The sequence below is a fragment of the Euprymna scolopes genome, chromosome 40 (genome assembly GCF_053919585.1).
Source record: "Euprymna scolopes isolate OS-2025 chromosome 40, ASM5391958v1, whole genome shotgun sequence".
Taxonomy (NCBI): Eukaryota; Metazoa; Mollusca; class Cephalopoda; order Sepiida; family Sepiolidae; genus Euprymna; species Euprymna scolopes.
Genome location: NC_136521.1, coordinates 31,991,142 through 32,011,471, shown reverse-complemented (window position 1 = coordinate 32,011,471; position 20,330 = coordinate 31,991,142). Strand labels below are relative to the sequence as shown.

At 32.2% G+C, this 20,330-nt stretch overlaps 1 protein-coding gene across 1 annotated transcript in view; it reads right to left on the bottom strand.

The window, feature by feature from the left end:
* LOC145265650 (pleckstrin homology domain-containing family F member 2-like) overlaps positions 1-20,330 on the bottom strand; it is a 219,959-nt gene that overhangs the window by 26,075 nt on the left and 173,554 nt on the right. The window contains exons 4-5 of the mRNA XM_080121717.1: positions 6,964-7,028; positions 1,219-1,356 (exon numbers count right to left, since the gene is read on the bottom strand). Coding sequence (XP_079977843.1) covers positions 1,219-1,356; positions 6,964-7,028 — 203 coding nt within the window. The remainder of the gene's footprint in view (positions 1-1,218; positions 1,357-6,963; positions 7,029-20,330) is intronic.

Below are 20,330 nucleotides of genomic sequence, written 5' to 3'. Positions count from 1 at the left end.
TTCTATAACTTGGTTGAAGGATTCCAATATGGGTTTTTCATTCTTATATTTCTCATCGGTAGGTTCATGTGTGTTTTTGCTGCTAAATGACTTTCGTCGGTATTCGATTCGTAAGAAAACCATGTTTAATTTTCGATTTTTGAGCGATTATTCGGAAAATAGGTAACTACACGAATAGGGAGGATTTTTTTTCATGTTTGAGTGATCCGTCCGTGATTTTTCATTTTAATATACTTTCATAGAAATGTTTCTGTCATGTCAAAAAAAAAAAAAACTATTTTCTTTACGTCACAATGAATTCCATAGCTAATATAGCATACTGACCCAACGCATCACGGGTAGTCTCGTTTTATTTAAATATGTGAAAGGTGATAACATGCATATAAACATGAAATGTCTTAGATGTAGATTTTTCAAAATTATGGTAAAAGAGTAGAATATTAAATTTGAGTGAATGAAATGTGGGGGGGAAAAAAAAAAAAAATTGTAATTGTTAAAAACTTCATGTCCAGAATTTCCCCAATATTAAAAAATTAAAATTAAGAAAAATCTGTTTTATGTATGCACCTGTGATGAAGCAAAAAAATATCATATTTAAAAACTCATAAATTGATCAAGTAGTTTTTTTTATTCATACATGCCCAAACAAGGCATATTCGCACTTGGACGTAAGGGTTACTATTTGGGGTAATGTTTAGAAGACATGAGCAAGATGTTGGTTTCCATTTTTCTAAAGATGATCATTTTTTAGTGATTAATGGTAACTGTCCTTGTAAATAATCTAATTACCACTACAAACGATTATTATGCAAATGTTCCAACAACTACAATACACACATTAACCCTTATCCTAGAGTGGCCTCCGATATGTGGTAACCCCTATGTAAAAATTAAAAAGAAAATCTCACAAGTTTGAATTACTGTTGAGTTATCTCCCTTGTTTCTTGAAATTATTTTCAAAATACCGACACAAGACAGTCGCTTCTCTCTTACACATAAAATTTAATTTTCACATTTAAGAAAAGTACATCATACAGATTTTTTTATTATTTTTGTTTTTTAATTGGGGGGGGGGGGTCTGGACAAGAACCGACCATGTTTCTCAAAGTAGAATAAGTGCATAAAAAAAAAAATGTGTGTGTATGCATGTGCTGGTGAGTGCGTGTAAGATGCAGTTTATGTTCAGATGTGCGTACATGTATGTGCTGGTCAACTCACCCTTTTCTTACTGATGATAATATTACCATAAACAAGAATGTCATTGAAGAGAAAAAACTGACGCGGCTTTGGCTTCTTGCGGCACATTTTTGTTAAAACGCCTTCTCCGACCAGGACACGACCAGGGAGGGTCAATTTCTGTTCAAAAGAAAAATTAATTTTGATTCTTATTTAAAATTCGACTTAATTAAAAGAAACAAAAATACAAACAAATCTGATTCATTATTATGAATCATGGAATGAAGATGTCATATTCCAAAAATCACAAATTATTCACATAATTAAAAACAAAAAAAAAAATAAAGGAAATCAAATTTTATGATGAACGAGACTGGAGCTGTCATGTTTTAGAATGTGTTAAAATTTAAGAACGACAACTCAATTCAACTACGAGGATTATTTTTATTGTTTTATTCAAAATAAAACTTTTTAATCACTAAAATTTGTAAACTTTTATTTTCTTAGTTTAAAAAAATACTTGATCAATTTATGTGATTTTTGGAATATGACATCTGTGATTCATGATAGATACTTTCTAAAGAGTTTTCTTTATTATTGTTTTTTTTTTTTTATGAAGTTCAATTACTTTTAATTTCTAACATCTTTAAAACAGAAAAATTCCAAGGGAGATAAATATTAGATACCAATATATTTTTTTAATTACATTAATTTAATTAATTTAATCACAAAACACAAACATTTGACTAAAAAAATCAGACCTCTCGGAAAAGAATTTAGTAGGAAATGGAGCGAAAGACATACACAAAAGTAACTTTGAATGCTTTCTTTGTATCCTTCACAAGTTTACTTCAGTTCATTGGCTGATGCCTACTGTCGTGATATCCATTATATAAAGGGTTGTATGTCCAACTAGAAGTCCATAACTACTAATCAACAACTGAAAGTTTATATTTCCTTGATCAGCGTTGCTCCTGTTGTATAATTTAAAATTTAGAAAAAAATTATTTATTCTTTAGAGTTAAACTAGGCTCGATTTTATTAGAAACTAGAGAGAGAGAGAGAGAGAGAGAGAGAGAGAGAGAGAGATAGAAGTTTTAATATAAAGAGGTTACACATACTAATTTACTTTCGATTTGTTTTTTTGTTAGTGCCCTGGGCAATGTCCTGTATCTCAGCTAGTTACAAAGAAAAGCCGAAGATTGTCAGAAAATAATTTTATTTTTATTTTTTTAAATGTAAGCACATGAAGCTGATAGCTTTCAAGGAGGCGATCTGGCATGGTGTCAGGTAGAGGTTGATGTCTGAGTAGCAATACATGTAGACCATAAAACACTTTGGATAATTACAGATTTCAATGTAGATCTACTAAAATAGTCATATTTTAAAAATCAAAACACTTTAAGGCCTCAAAACACCACCTGTTTAGAAATGAATATCCTTTCAAATAATAATCTACTTGATAGACTTGAATTTTTAGGAAAGTAATGATAAAAATGTTAACACTATGAAATAGCCATTTTGTGTTAATTTTTTTTTTTTTTTAACCCTAGTGATGCTTAAAGGTTCGGTACCATTCCCCTCTGAGAAATTTCCTCATGAAATTTGGGAAAAAAACCCACATCATTTTCGCTTATTATCAAGGTAAGCAATAAAGTGGTCCATTTTTTTTTTATTATTATATTTTTATTATTATTTATTATTTTAATATTATTTTATTATTCAAAGTGAAATTGAAGCAGAGACTTAACCATGACGTAAATTGAACATTTCTTTTTTCTAAATATTGCTTTTAACTTAACTAATGAGTAAATTAATGTTTTTATCATTTTTATATATTAAATTGATAATTCTATGTTGATTTTCCATTGGTACCAGCAATTTTTGATTAGCCCCCCCCCCCCAATATTAACTCCTTTTCAGCAAAAATAAACACTTTGACTTGATTGTTCAGTTAAATACTGTAGCAGCAGCTGTTTAATAATAGGACAGTTTTGTGAATTATATTTACAAGTTTATTTTAAAAAAAAAAAAACTTTTTAGTTTAAAATTAATGTGGTTTACGGTTCTTTGATAAAAATAGCGGTTCCTTCAAGAAATACTAGTTTTCAAATATACTTAACTTTCAAACTTTAATTGTAGCAATAAATTACTGCCAATTTAAAAATAACTAAATAAGATTCTATTTTTTAGGCATTTTTTTTTTATATTTAAAAAAAAGTTTAGTGGAAAAAAAAGAAAATAATTACAACAAAAATAATTTAGAATCTAAAATAGAGGGGAATAATTTTCACATAAATTTAATGTATAGTGATCCCCCATTTCATGGCGATTCTTGCTTTTTTAGAGCAATTAGTACTCCAAATTATTTTTTTAAATATTTTTCACATTTGAAAAATTAGTGTGTATATATATATATATATATACACTACCACTAAATCTAGATCCAAATGACAAACCTACCCTAAAAATGCCTCTCTTTGTTGTATCATTAACCTTAAATCTGAGTGACAAGCCCCCACCTTGAAAAAAAATCCTTTATTTCTCATACAAAAAAAAAATTGATTAACTGCTCTAAAACGTTAGAATGGCCCTAAAATTTAAGATTATCTGACATTTTATATATATATATATATATATATATATATATATATAAAATGGCTAAATACAGACAAATCAACACGATTAAAAACTAAGTTAGCTAACCAGGTTTCGTTCCTCACTCAACATAGCTAAATCAAGGAAAATACGATTAAAAAAAAAAAGTCATGAATATGGTGGGGAAGAAAAAAAGGGGGAAAAATTACATGGAAACTAAATTAAGTTCTAAAAGATTTTCTTTTAATTTATTTATAAGGTACTCGCAAATTTATAAGGTGCTCGCAAATTGCAGAACCATACATATTCAGAACATCCGAAATAGGCGTGCCAGCATAAGAATGTGCAACGTCATTTTTACAAACCTAAAGAAATTATAGTTAATAGATGTCCTGTTTATCTAAATCTACCTTGGCTAGGTAATATCAGTGACCGATTTGCTAATCAAATTTCTTTGTCTGTGCGACGGTTTTATTTTGCATTGAATCCATGCATTGTTTTTGCAACCGGACCTATGTTGTCGTACATTTGCAAAGATGTTCTCCCCCCCCCACTATAATAATTCTATTATTTATTTATTTAAATGTAGTTGCAGTGCTCACTATGTTGGGCAAACAGCGCAAAGATTGGATTTCCATTTAAAACAACATGTACCATCAAAGATTCATTATGCAAATTTTTCACTCTCGGATATTCTGAATAATACGTATGGTTCTGCGATTTGCGAGCACCTTATAAATAACCATGCGTGTGCCACAAATTTTAGTAGTAGCGCCCTTTCATTTAAAAATTCTAGAAACTATTTTTATTAGTCTTTGCAAGCAAAAAGAAAATCTTTTAGAACTTAATTTAGTTTCTTTGTAATGCCCCCCCCTGCCCCCATTTACTTTTCGCTCCCCCCCCCCCCCGGGTCATATTCATGACTTATTTTTAATCGTATTTTCCTCGATTTTGCTCTGTTGAGCGTGGAACAAAACCTGGTTAGCTAACCTTTATTTTCATTTTTTTATTTTTTAATCATCATGATTGGTTTGTATTTAGCCATTATTAAGTTCTGTACTCCCCAAAAGATTTTCAGATATATATATATATATATATATATATGAAAATTTTTAAAATGAATATATATATATAAACCTTTCCCCAGCCATGGATCGAACCTACAATCGTCGCGATGATAGTCGGCAGCTCTAACCATCGAACCACGAATCAGTGCCGTAAATATTTCTCCTTGAGTGTGTGTTAAATCCACATCCGCCTGTCCCAACAGTGCTCAAACCATCAGTTTGTTTACAAACAAATTTATAGTGAGCTTCGCTAAGCTCACTTATATAAGTGACCTTGTCTGTCTGAGGAATGGTCTACCAAACTTGTCAATTTTTGGTTTACTTACTTGAAACATGGTCTCATTTAATTATGTTAAAAATACAAAATATTTTCATTTAATCAGTGGTCTAGTGCATAAAGCATTCATCTTTAGTTCCATTATTTTGTTATCATGGGTTCAAATCTTACACTAGAGAATTGCTTTTTTATTTGTTTCTAGTATTTGCTATAGAGTTTCAATTATTCCCATATCGATTACCATCAGAAACTTAAACATTTTTTTTCATCCATATTTATCTTAAAAATAAAAATGGATGAAAAATATTAAAAAGATGTTCCTAACTTCTAATCTTGCTTTTAAAATTCAAGAAAAGTTGAGAAACGGATACTTCTTATCTATCTATCATATTAATAAAGTGAAGTTGCTTTCTTTCCTTCTCTATTCAAATATAATGTGACTATAAGCACAGGGGGGCACATCATTCCGATATGGTCAACTTTATAATTTCCTACATTAAACTCAACCTTCGATAAGAACAGAAGACTACGACTGAATAACATGTTGCATACAAAAAAGAAAAAATTGTATTTTCACAATGAAAACTTAGTCAAAAATTAAAATTTGTATGTTTGTTTAAAATAAAAATCTACATTTTTACTTTTCTCTAAACTTTTCACATTACAAAACACAAACATTTGACTAAAAAGATCAGACCTCCAGGAATAGAATTTAGTATTCATTTTCAAATGCATTCACACTGGAAATACTTTCACTATGTGTTGATTGATTCAAAATCACCTGCAAATGTTATCTGTAAAACGTTACTGGAATACCATGCCACTGAATAAACACTACACGTATTACTACATCTATATATCAATAAAAGTGAAATTGTCTGTGTGCGTGTCTGTGTACATTTCCCTACCAAATTATTCTGTCAATTTTCAGTCTACAGACTCGAGATTTGACATAAAGAGTATTGAGATTTAGGAAAATCTTTTTAACTGTTTTTTGGCCAGAAATTTGACTGTCAAGGAGTCAAAGTTCAACGATTTGACCTTTGAAAACTCTACCAAACTGCTCTGCAATTTTAGGTCGAAACACTTGAAATTTTAAATGTAGGTTACTTGGACATGGATCAAACTTTTTAATTTGATTTGAGCCCAAAACAATAAATGTTAAGGGATCAAAACTGGGGTCAAAGTTTTTAAAAAAATTTGACCTCTGTGGTCTACCAAATTACTCAGCCAATTTTTGGTCTAAATATTTGAAATTTTATACAAAGTGTATTCAGAGCTTTTTAATCAGTTTTTGGTTGAAAATTTGGTTTCCAAGGGGTCAAAGTTAAAAAAATTTGACCTTTGCAGTCTCTAGCAAACTATTCAGCCAATTTTGGGTCTAAACATTTGAAATTTTATGTAAAGGGTTTTCAAACATGCAGCAAGCTTTTTAATCAGTTTTTTGGCGAAAATGTGGCTGCCAAGAGTTCAAAGTTGAAAGAGTTGATCTTTGCAGACTCTACCAAACTCCTCTGCCAATTTTGGGTCTAAACACTTGAAATTTTAGATGTAGGTTACCTAGACACGAGTCAAACTTTTTAATACACATATATATATATATACACATATGCACATAAAGTTATGAACAATACATAGGGCCCGAACAAAGCCGGGCTTAACTGCTAGTTAACAGCAAATGCGATATTCCAGAATGGTCGTTTACATGTGTGTCCTAAATCATTATATAAACTAACCCAAAATTGAAGTCAAAACATAAGTCTCTAAACCGTTATAATTTTCAGTAATTATTTTTTTTATGTACTTAATGACCCAAGGAACGGGAATCTTGTTGGGAGTCCTTACCTGTCCTGCAGCACCGAAACATTGTTCGACATAGGCTATTCTCTTATGGTTGGAATTGGAATTCACTGAAAGAGAAAAAAAATGTTGTTTTTTTTAATTAACAAAGAATAATTTAATTTTCTATACATAAATTATCATTTCTAATGACCTAAAGGAAAAATATCTATCGTTTATGGTGAAAAAAAGAAAAGCAAAGAAAGAAAATGTCATTAATCACAAACTTTATCATAAAAAAGTGCAAATGAAAAATACTTTTTATTTTTTACACAGAGGTCACCACTTATTAAGACCTGAAGGCCACTTGAGGATAAGAGTTAATGAATGTGAAGTTGTGAGTGAAACAGTATAATGATTAGGTACGAATTTGATTTAAGGGGACGGCTTAAGAAGTTGTTTCTTGAAAACGACCATGTCATAGTTAGCTGGAACACAAAGCTGCAGTACAGCATTCCACAGGTAAGAAAGAAACTTTGTTCATGGAATTTGCATTAAACTTAGGCACAGATACAGTGAGAGGGGGGAGTGGTTATAGCTAGACGAGTATTTGTTATCAATGTTTTGTAGAGGAGGAACCATAGAGTGAAGCTCAGTTGATCACTTGGCCTGGAAATAACAATTGAGCAGAGACTCGCTACATCTCTTCTTTAAATAAAAAAAATTAAGAAAAAAATTCATGTTCCACTTATGAAATCATAGAATTGCGCAATTATTTAATTTTCTATAAATAAATTATCATTTCTGATGACCTAAAGGGAAAAAATATCTATCGTTTATGGTGAAGATTTCTTTCCCAATTCATTTCAGGCGGCAGAGATTATCTGAATTATTTCATTAGGATGGGAGGACTGAACAGTTGAAAAAAAAACCATGTCACTTTTGATGGCCAAAAGTAGAGAAAAAAAAATGAACCATGATTTTATTTAATTTTTTTTTTTTTTTTTCTTTCTTCAATATATTCTTTGATTATTGGTAGATGTGGACTTCTTTTTTTTTTTTTTTTAAGATATATATAAAACCGTTAGATGAGAAATAGGTAAGGGAACGTTAGATACCGGATGTTAAAAACATTAGAAATGAAAGAAAAATCATTGCTCACATAAAGAAATTAGAAAAAACATGTTAACAACTGATATGGTTTTAAAAAAGCGGGGAGGGGAGTATAAATCAACAATGGGAGGGGGGGGCGTTATCAAAAAAGATTGACATTGTTGCTTCCATTATTTGTGGATCAGTTTGGTACTTACACATTGCTATTTATTATAGGGTTTAAGATTGTGAGACAAATTAATGCATATGTATCAATTTTTGGTGTGATGGGGTTTCTGATGTAAAATTATCTTTACTTATAATAAAAAAAACCAACTTATCTGATGTTTTTGTTGTCAGATTACTATTAAGTTTTTTTTTGTCTTTTTTTTAATGGAAATTGGGTAAAATTTGATTACTTAAGGGGACGGCTCAACAAGAATTTGTTTACATTGGACTTGAAAGCTACCATATTGTAGTCAGCCAGGAAGTAGGCCAGCAGAACAGTGTTCTACAGGCAGGAAGTTCTAAGAAAGAAGCTTTGTTCATGGAATTGATTCGGTGAAAATTCTTAATAGTTAATCGAATGTTTTTTTGTGAATGTTTAGCAAGGAGGGATAATAAATTGGAGCTCAAACGAGCACTTGCCATGAAAATAACGATCTTCTGATTACCACTAATGGTGTGCTGTACTTGCTAAATAAATCCAGGTGTTTTAATGCTAGCAGTGTGTCTAGAATGTCTTCTGTTTTCATAATCGTCATAAGTTTCCATTTCAAACATTTTAACTTTTCAAATCGTCATAAAAGTAAAAGTTACGTGATGAGTTAATTCTTTGATAGAGCCACTGATGCACGTATAGCAGCAACAGCAGCCATATGACACATATGCAAATGACCAAGCCAGTGTGCAAAGTGACATCACAGCACATGAAGAGGAAGAAAAGACGAGCAAAAAAAGGACAGATGTGGCCGGGGAAAAAGTATGTGTTCCAGACGGCAGAGTTTTGATTAAGCACATGTCGATGCGAAAAGAACTAATATATATATATATATATATATATATATATATATATATATATATATATATATATATATATATATATGAAAAGGATGCAGGTGTGGGTTGGAATGCCTTTTATTAAAACGGGGGGGGGGGGGGGCGAGTTAATAATGACTATGTTATAATTCTAAATTATGACTTATTAGAACAATTCAAACTAGCAGGACCCGTGAAAATTCCATGGAACAAGATATTGAATCAACAAATGCTTTGATAAGCCTGATTTTTTTCTGGATAGAATAAAAAAAAATAAAATAAAATTAAAAAAAAAACTTTTTTGGACAAAAAACCAACACACAACAAACATGAGTTTATTAACATTTCTTGACCCAAATTAGACAAATTAATAAATACTCAGAAAGTAATATTGTGCTACATAGTTTAATATAAATAAGAAAACCATTTAGGAGAATCTTAACTTCTTCAGTCCAACACCTCTTGGTAGACAATTTTCCTTTTTGCCCTGTTTCTTTTGAATGTTCTTTTTTACATGACTTCTTTCTCCAGATGCCGAAATTACTACAAGTTCCTTTCTCAAACTATTACAACAATGATCATGTTTTATTATTATAAGAATGTTGAAAATGAAACTAGATTAAAAGGGAGGTCACTCTCATAGTTTTGTCTAAGATTGTCAGATTGGCCTTTTTTGAAGCAGTTTGCTCTTCAAAAATTTCATTTTACCTTTTTCAAAGTGTAACGTACAGACTAACTAAGGAAGGAAGGAACAAGCAGAATATTATAGAGCTGGATTCCTTTTCCAGTCCCGAAATTGAGAAATATTTTAGCATGTACAATAAATTTCCAGACTTTTTTTCGTACGGGCACTTTTACTGATAGTACACACATGAAACTCTAGTCCCCTTCAAAGTAATCTCTTCCGGCTGCAATGCACTTGTTTATCAGTCCAACAATTTCTTGAAGGCCCCATCGAAGTTCTCTTGTGTAAATGTGTCCATGACCCTCATCAGAGCCTCTTAAATCTCAACTGTCTCATAATGATAGCCTCTAAGGTTTTCCTTGAGCTTAGGGAATAACCAAAAGTCACAAAGAGTAAGGTCTGGACTATTGGGAGGGTGAGGAACTGCCTTGATGCCCATCTTTGTCAAATAGTCTGTGACAAGGATATAGCACCCTTGAGACAAACTTTGTGCAAATCTTCTGCATCTTCAGTTCCTTGTGAATAATTGTGTGTACAATTCCCACACCAACATCGAACTGTGCACTTATTGTCTCTATAGACACATGACGGTTCTTATCCATGAAATTCTTTATTTGGCCAATCAACTCTGGTGTTCTGATTTCCTTATTCCTCCCACACCTCATCATCCATCAGACTCTCTGCCTTCCTTGAATTTCTTCTACTCAAAAACTGATGCTCGATTCATGCAAGTCTGAAGTATTCCATACGTTTCTGCGGCATTTTTTCCAAGTTTAAAACAATTTTATTACATATCATTCTTCTAAAGTAGCCTCACATCCAGATTGCATTTTTGAAATTCACCAGCTGTAGCTATCAGGCTTTAGTAGGGGGCTTTCAAATTCCTGCTGTAGCTGTTTATTTTAACGTGAAATCATAAAAATTGGTCAGCCATCTCATAAGATATATAGCAATAACATATTGAATTTTCAAGAATCTACAACAATTTTAAATGCTTGTACGAAAAAAGTCTGGAAACTTATTGAAGGCACCTCGTAATTTGTGTGATTAACTAAAAAAAAAAAAAAAAAAAACATTAGGGAAAACAAACATAAATTAACTCAGCTTCAGTATAATCATTATATATATACGAGCAAACAGTTAATAAAACATGTTAAAAAACACTTTGAAATGAGTTAAAAACATTAATCTGAAAAGGAAACACTAGATAAGTGGATAGTCCGTAATCCACAGAGTTTCGAAGAAATACTTTCCTTCTCATCAGAGGGTAGGAATTAGCAAAATGTGGGATCGGATTTTCCATGCAAAAGTATTTGATGAAACAACAAGTAAGTCAAAGATCTTACTTGATAACAAAAAAGTGAAGCAGAGAGAATATGGTGAAGTAAAAGGTGATTACACATGAATGGATAGTCTGGTAAAAGATAAATAATCCAGTGACGGTAAAATCCAAATATATAACTTATATATATACACTCACTATATGAAAAATGGATATATGGCACAATCACGTTGACACACCGGTTATCACCAGATCACCAAAGCTGAGCAACATTGAGCCTGGCCAGTACCAGATGGATGACCATTTGGGAAGGCTAGGCGTGGTATGTACCTTCTGGGAAGGTTGGGCGTGGGGCCAGCACCATCACCCCCCAAAAAATGTTCTCATTACAAAAGCATCTAGAAAGTTGTGGATGGCCTCAAGGCTATGGATAGATATGAAAAATGGCAAATAAAAATCGTTATATGCTCTGTGTTTCATTGTTATTCCAAGATTTCCTTAAGATCATTGGAACACAAATCAAACATCACTGAATATATAATTTTCGGTTTTCATTTTTATTTTTTTACAGTGAGATTATTAATTCCATAATTATAATCTCTCTTCCACGATAAAAGTTAGGTATGTATATTTCTTTTGCTTTGTACAGGAGAATCTAAATGAATGAATGGATCATTAATGGTGAGTAACATGGGAACATGTTTTTTTTAATAGAAATTCCAATCAAGATCAGCCTAGCACAATGGTCTTTTAAGATGGAAAACTATTACTGAAGAATTCAAAAAGATTCAGCATCTTATTCTAATATATAAAGGAAAGTCGTCTGTGTGTTAGTGTGAGTGTTTGTATGTCTGCTAAAAACTTTTGTCAACCGCATCTGATCAGGTCAAAAACCATCTGAAAGAGCAATCCTTCGAACGCATAATATGTGAAAATTAGAAAAAAAAAAAAAGATTAATTCTGTGGCAGTCAACTGGATCACGTTTTGGAAGTGGGGGTATTTTTTTTACGTCATTGTTTTCACAAATCACACACACACGTATCAAACTAAAACTGTTTAAAAACCTTATTTTCAACGTCATGACGTCATAAGTACATGACTGAGGGCAAAAAGCATTCGCCTATAACGTTTCTCCTTCTTTCTCTCTTTCGCATTTCATGTTCAAGCCTGCCTAGTGTGGCTTTTTTTTTTTTTGTCGGTCGCATGGGTACTTACCGCTATTTTGATTGAAAGAAAAGTTGTTTTGATTCTTTTATTTTTTTTAGAGGGGGTCCAGTGTATGGGCAATAAAAAGTGCTCAATATCCGGAGAAGAGCTGCTTCTCTTAATATTCCTTCTGCCGAGAGGTTGTTAGGTACTTGTTTTTTTTGGACGATTACATTTATCCATTCTTTTATTTTATAAATTTTTGACCGAGAGAGGGGGGGGGGGCAATGAAAGTGCTCAATATCCTTAGTATAACAGCTGTGTCCAAACCGAACTTAATGTTAACCTGGGTAATGCCAGGTATCCATGCTAATCTATAAATGTATGCATGTATATTCGCTTTTTGTGTATGTCTGTAAAAGGCTTTTTTCGCTGGACTTCTCGGTCAGCTCATTCTTTCTTAAAACTTTTTATATCACGTCTAAATGATAATATCTAAGAGTTACGAATGGGGGTCGCCTGTCTATTTAATTTGCCCGACTTTCACGCACTATTTTTTCCAGATTTTTAGAGTGTCCCGTGTATCTTTCGCTTTTCAGTATAAAACAAGCGAAAACTGGGCTGCAGCAATGTCATGTTTCAAAGTCAAACATCACATGATTAAGTTACTCGCACCTGTCAATTTCATTTTATAAACGTTAAATTAAGATGCTTTTCATTCCCCTTTACTCGTGATCGAGATGGTTAGGTCCAAGGGTTTTTTTTTTCTATTTCGTTTCCACCTCCACGGCAAAGGTTCGGGGTTCAAGCTTACTTTCCTACTAAACCTTTTTTTTCTTTTATACCTTCAAACACCCGGCCAAAGTTTTTTTTTTTTAAAACAGAATTGTTTTGATCACCACCACCCCAACACACACACACACACACACCTACAAACACCCGGGCCACGCTAGGTACCCCCCGCTAGTCTATTATATAAATCTCAGTCATGTGTGTATTTGTGTGTCCACAAAAAACTTTTGTCATCCGCATCATACAGGCATGAACATGGTATCGTTAGAAAGAGTGATCTCTTGGACACATAATATCAAAAAATTGGAAAAAATCGTCAATTATTTCATGTAGAAATGTTGTTTTGTTTGAGAGGGGGGTAGATAAAAATCTTGTTTTTGATGCGATTTGCAAACTGAGCATGCGTGAAAGGGTCATCTTTTGTTTTAAAAAGCTAAACTTGCAACATGATAACATTTGTGTCCTTATGGTTCCATTGATAACATGTTCGCTTACTAAAATTATGCAAGTTCGCGTCCAGCATGTGGCATTTTTCTCCTTTTTTTTTTTTTTTTTTTTTTTTTTGCTTACAAAATTTTTGCTTTCGGTTTCGCTTCTAGCTGATGGCACCCAAGTCTTGTTTATTTTTTTTTTAAAACAACCGGGCAACACTACTCGAATATTACCAAACTTTTACAAATTAAAAGGGTGTACAAGAAGTTTATGTGTTGCATAAACAAAAATGAAAGTGCTAAAACAAAAAAAGAAATGTGCTAAAACAAAAAAAGAAATGTGCTAAAACAAAAAAACAGTGCTAAAACAAAAAAACAGTGCTAAAACAAAAAAAAGTGCTAAAACAAAAAAACAGTGCTAAAACAAAAAAAAAGTGCTAAAACAAAAAAAATATGCTAAAAAAAATATGCTAAAACAAAAAAAAAAAATATATGCTAAAACAAAAAAAAATGTGCTAAAAAAAAAAATATATATGCTAAAACAAAAGAAAAATGTGCTAAAACAAAAAAAGATATATGCTAAAACAAAAGAAAAATGTGCTAAAACAAAAGAAAAATGTGCTAAAACAAAAGAAAAAAGTGCTACAAATTGTGATACATGAAGTACGAAAGGAGTAGAGTATGTTATATAATGATTCCCTTGCATCATAACCACCCACACGGGACAAAAACATGCTCACCTGAGCAGAAAGAAAGAAGATAATGCTAGACTTTGAGATAATTGAAACATTGTTTATCTAAGAAGAGGAACATTTTAACAGTTGTTTGAAGTCTAATTTTTATTTGTAAAAACAATTGTGTCACCTGGGAGAGCACAAAAAAGTGATTATTGCTTATCCCTCCTTTTTTTTATTCAGATGCAGGAGGAGGGGAGAGTAGATTTGGGACTGTTGAACTTTTTTGTTCTCTGTCTTGCACGTGGATATTAAATTGGATACATTTCTAACATTTGGTTTGGCATAAGGCCAGTAGCCGAGAGCACTTAATGAGCCTCTGCTGGCATAGTGAACTATATTCATTTTGTAGATATTTGTTTATCTTTTTGAATATATCGCCTAGATGAGTGTGTACACACACACCTATATATATGCGTACTAGCAGTTCAGCCCAGCTTTGATCAGGCACGTTGTACTGTTCATAACTTAATGTGCATATATATATATATATATATATATATATATATATATATATATATGTATATATGTATATATATATATGTATATATAAGTTTGACTCGTGTCAAGGTAACTTACACCTAAAATTTCAAGTGTTTAGACCCAAAATTAGCAGAGGAGTTTGGTAGAGTTTACAAGAGTAAACTCTTTCAACTTTGAAATCTTGGCAGCCAAATTTTCACCCAAAAACTAATTAAAAAGCTTTCTGCATGTCTGAATACTCTTTATGTAAAATTTCAAATGTTTAGACCCAAAATTGGCTGAATAGTTTGCTAGAGACCGCAAAGGTCAAATCTTTTGAACTTTGACCCATTGGCAGCAAAATTTTCTGACAAAAGCCGATTAAAAGGGGGGGGATCGAACCCAAAGCCCTGAGGCGAAGTTTGAAAAAAAAATCGGCCAGCCAGAATGAGTTACTGAAAGATGTTTGAATTTATTTAAGTAAGAACGAAATTGACAGGTGCGTGCCCTGAAGTCGTCGAGCGTGACGACGACGACGACGTCAATGACAAAATTTGTTTGTTATAAGCGAAGTAAAATAAAAAATAACATTAAAACTTAAGCGGGGAAAAAAAACACAAAAAAACTAATGTAAGGCAAACGAACGATGAAAACAGAAAAACGAACACGTCAAAAATGGCTTAAATAAGCCTGCTTCGATATTAAAATTTAAAAAATCAGTGGGTACCCGGGTGTTTTTTGGTGTGTGGTCGGGGGTGGATAAGCGAAGTAAAACAAAAAAAAAATCAGAAAAACGAACGTTACGTGAAAAATGGCTTAAATAACATTGGTTCAATATTTAAATTTAAAAAATCAAAAAAAGGACATCTCACACCACGATTCGAACCTAAAACATTTAGATAATGAACCAACGCGCTAATCAACTAACCTAACGCGACATACATGAAATTTATTCAGTTTTTCAACTATTTAAAGTAAATCAGGTCATGACGTCATCTGACGCATGCATAGAACCGGTCGAGAGGGCCGTTTTTGTTGACCCCCCCCCCCGTCGAAAATTGTCGATTTTGGGGTGAAAAAAATGAACGTTTTTGGCCAATTTTTCGATATTTTTTGAGCGAAGGATGGAGCTTCAATATGATACCGAGTTTGTGAATTTTTGTTGTGTCTGTCGAAAGTTTTTAGCAGACACACAAACATACACACATACATACATACATTTTCGCTTTTATTTATATATATATATATATATATATATATATATATATATATATATATATATATATATATATACTAGCATTTCAGCCCGGTGTTGCCCAGATGTTTGGATGTGTATGTTGAGCAAAAAAAAAAAAAAAATAGTGGTAGTAGGAAGGCAGGCTCGAACCCATACCGCAAAGGAGGAAAAGAATGGGAAAAAAAACCTGACGTCTATGCTGTTACGACCACCGCCAAACCGGAAGTGACATTTTTTTAAATTAAGGCTAGACAATGAAAAGGAGAGGATGACTTTAAAAAATATCGATGAAAAAAGCGACCCACCTCCTCTGTAGAAAAGTGCCCAGTTTTAGGTGAAGATATTAATGTTTTCAGCCAATTTTTTGATATTTGTCATCTGAAAGGTCGAACTTGAGAACGATACTGATCTTGAGAAAATTTGTCGCCTCTGTCGAAAGTGTTGAGCAGACATACAAACATATATTTATAAATTTAACCTCTGCGGTCTCTACTAAATTACTCAGACAATTTCTGGTCTAAACATTTGAAATTTTACAGAAAGAGTATTCAGAGATAGGGCAAGCTTTTTAATCAGTTTGAGTCGAAAAGTTTTAGTTACCAATATATAAATGTATGTATGTTTGCATGTCTGCCTTAAACTTTTGACAGAGGCAACGGATTTTACCAAGATCAGTATGGTTTTCAAGTTCAACCTTTCAGATGACAAATATCGAAAAATTGGCTGAATACGTTAATATCTTCACCTTCAACTAAGCACTTTTCAACAGGGGGGGGGTTGCTTTTTTCGCCGATATTTTTTAAAGTCATCCTCTCCTTTCGATTGTCTAGCATTAATTTAAACCTACGTCACTTCCGGTTTGGGGGTAGTCGTAACAGCAAAGACATTGGGGTTTTTTTCCTATTCTTTTCCTCCTTCGCGGTACAGGTTCGAGCCTGCCTTCCTACTACCACTTTTTTTTTGCTCAACATACACATCCAAACACCCGGGCAACGCCGGGTTGAAATACTAATATATATATATATATATATATATATATATATATATATATAACAGAAAGAAAATTAAAACTGTAAGTTAAACTTTACAATCAAAATTTATTGTTCGACTGAATACTCCAAAAAACAATTTACAAAGTCCTTATTCCGGTGTTTCAAAGAATGGTATTCTTATTATTCTTCTCATCAGAGGACATAAAGAAATCAGCAAATTATATTTGTAGCAATGCTAGAATTTGCTAGTTAAGGCATTAAGTGAAACCGCAATTTATTGTAGTTATAAATTCCAAATAAAAAAATGAAAAAATATTGGATATGTAAAAATCTAATATAAAAACAAACCACGCATAATATTTCAGCTTGAATGAAAATCCTCTAGAGTTGATCCAAAATGGAAAATTTGGATCAATTCTGATGAGAAGAATAAGAATAGTATTCTTTGAAACTCTGCGGAATAAGGACTTTGTAAATTGTTTTTTGGAGTATTCAGTCGAATAATAAATTTTGATTGATTCAAGTTTTAATTTTCTTTCTCTTATAATAAGCTCTACTCTCTATTGCGTATTGAGCTTTTTTTATTCAGTTAGAATTAAATTATCTATATAAAAATGCTGTTATTTATATTAGTTTGAAGTTTACCATTGCGTATATCAGGTAAAAACTACATCCTTTTGTTTTCATTAATATATATATATATATATATATATATATATATATATCCATACATATGTATATCTACATATATATAAAAGGCACTTTATGTGTGTTAGCTCGTTTTCTATGGGCTCTAAAATGGCTGGAGCGATTTTTATGAAATTTCACACAAATATACTTTATGCGTCAGAATGTTTTTAGATAAGTTTTGTATGAAAATACCTCTGAAAAGCATCTAAACTTGTTAATCAATCATTGAAAAATCCGGCAAAGTCAGTCAATAATGAAAAGAAAAAGAAAAAAAGTTAATTCATATTTTATAACGGATATTTTTGTCGCTGACTATTAAAAAAAATAGAAATAGATTGAATGAATCAAAATATGAAAACCATGTAAAAGGAGAGAAAGCGTAAAAAAAAATATGTATGTATATATATATATATATATATATATATATATATATATATATATATATATATATATATATATATAACTACTTCATTTACTCACATAAAATTAATATACGAAAGTATAGATTTATGCGTAAACTTTAAGTATTTACTTCAAAAGTGCTCAATACGTAGGTAGAGCTAGTTAGTAATTTATAAAATATATATGGCGATTAAGCTACACTGAATATTCGGCGTTTCATCCATTCTAAGATTCCTCAGGTTTATGCGCGAATTCTGTGGTTGTTTGTCGTTTTTATATGGTCCTCTTCTATTGAGGATTTAGTTAGCTATAGCAATAGAAGAGGACTATATAAAAACGATAAACAACCACAGAATTCGCGCATAAGCCTGAGGAATCCTAGAGTGGATGAAACGCCGAATATTTAGTGTAGCTTAATCGCTATATATATTTCATAAATTACTAATATATATATATATATATATATATATATATATATATAAAGAACATTTTATCAATGAAAATGTTACACCAAGAACGCTCCACCTGTGGAACATGTTACCACGATTACTTCCCTACCACATGTTCCTTTTCAAAACCGAATGTCAATAAAAACTCGTCATAAACCGGCCTCCTAAATAATGGAACTTTGTTCACTCCATTCATCATGTTCAATCCTCTCATCATATTCTTCATCATTGAACAATCTATCCATCTTGAGTGGCTTTTTGCTTTGATAAGTGGCGACTCATATGTAAAAACAAAAAATATCAAGAGTGCCTCTTTGAAGGGAACTGGATTCTCCACATTAACGTTGAAAAAATGAATTAAAATTCTTGTCTTAAGAGATGTAGAACAGTTTAAATTGTATTACGAACGAGTGTAGAGAAAGTATGCATAAATTTTACTAGGGCCGTTTTCATGCGTATTCGTCTGTCGGGTTCTCTGTACCTTAGTTGCATATGCTTGTTGAAATAGGCTGTTGTTTCAATCAGTTAACAATATTTATTTTGACAACCATGCTCATCGGTTGTAGAGATAGGAAGACGTTGATGGAGGTTTAAGTGGAAGATGACGGAATGGATGCCATTACACACATCTGGTCTGCATTCTCGGGTCTCTTTCTCCGACCCACAAAACATTTGTTTATATATTACTTCAAGTCCTTTGTTCTGCCAGGATTGACATCACCTCTTAGTCAAATTCTCGAATGTCTTTGCTCTCTTTGCTAGTTTTTGTAATCTGGTATTTTATGGCACAGTTTAACTCAAAAACCTGGCCTTGATCACGGCCACCGGTAGCCGTTCCTTGATCCAAGAAAGTGATAAGAATGGACTTGAGAAAGTGGGATAAATAAATACTTGGCCAGAGATAAGTTAGTTTCGAAGTCAATTTCTAAAAATCATACAATATGTATTGTGTCAGTATGTAAAATGGGTGGTGTTTCAAGAGGATGGTGATGATATGATGATGAGGATAAAACAGAAATACGACTCTTTATCTTCTAACTTTGCCCACTAGGGGAGACAAGTAACTAGATCTAATTAAATACAATTTTATTATCGATGTTTAAAATAGCATCATGGTTCGTGGCAAACTTTGAAGATATACGAGCGGGCGGCTCACGACCTGCATATGGAGTGCCGAAGTTGTGAACGAAAAACGGTTGATAAAAAAAAAAAAAAAAAAAGAATCACCGGTCGATGTGGAGAGCTGAAAAGCAGAGCAACCAAAATGGGGGTCTTGAGCTTCCGTTTGGATACACAGAGTGGTGCCTCTGAACTCGACAGTCTATTTCTTTTTTTACCATTTTATCAACTCATCTGCAGGTTCTTCTACAAGAAGGTAGAGTTTCAATTTAATTTTGCTGCAAGCACCGAAACTGATCCCAGCGAGGAGTGTTTTTTTTTTTTTTCTCTCTTTCAGCTTATAAACAGACCCAGTTGAGAGGAAGAGGAGGGCATTAATACTCGCGGGTGATATTCCACCTGCCGAACGTCATTGCCAAACAAATATATTCGCTGACTTTTCACGCATAAGAAAGATGAAAAAAAGAATTTCAAACAGAAGTTGAAAAAATAAAAAAAGAGGTCTCCTTAGCTCAAAACAAATATCCTAAAAAAAAAAAAAAAAAAAGAAAAAAAAAAAGATTATCTATTGCAAAATAATCAGCGAAACATTGCAGGGCCGACTTAGAAAGTATTTATGGATTTGCTATTAATACCTTAGCAGGAACCGTGAAAAAGTAAATGCTATTTCTGTTTTTCTTTGAATTATATGTTGTAAATCTGTCAACGTTTTAGTGTGTCTATCCATCAATTTAACCGCCCATTTGGCATAATGGTAAAAGTGCTCACTAATGGACGGGGAGAACAAAGTTCAATTCTCAGTTAAGTCTTACTTAAAATTTTATAAATGGTACTTGATGTCCCTTTGAAAAATAAAGGAAAAAGATAGAGAAAGAGAGAAA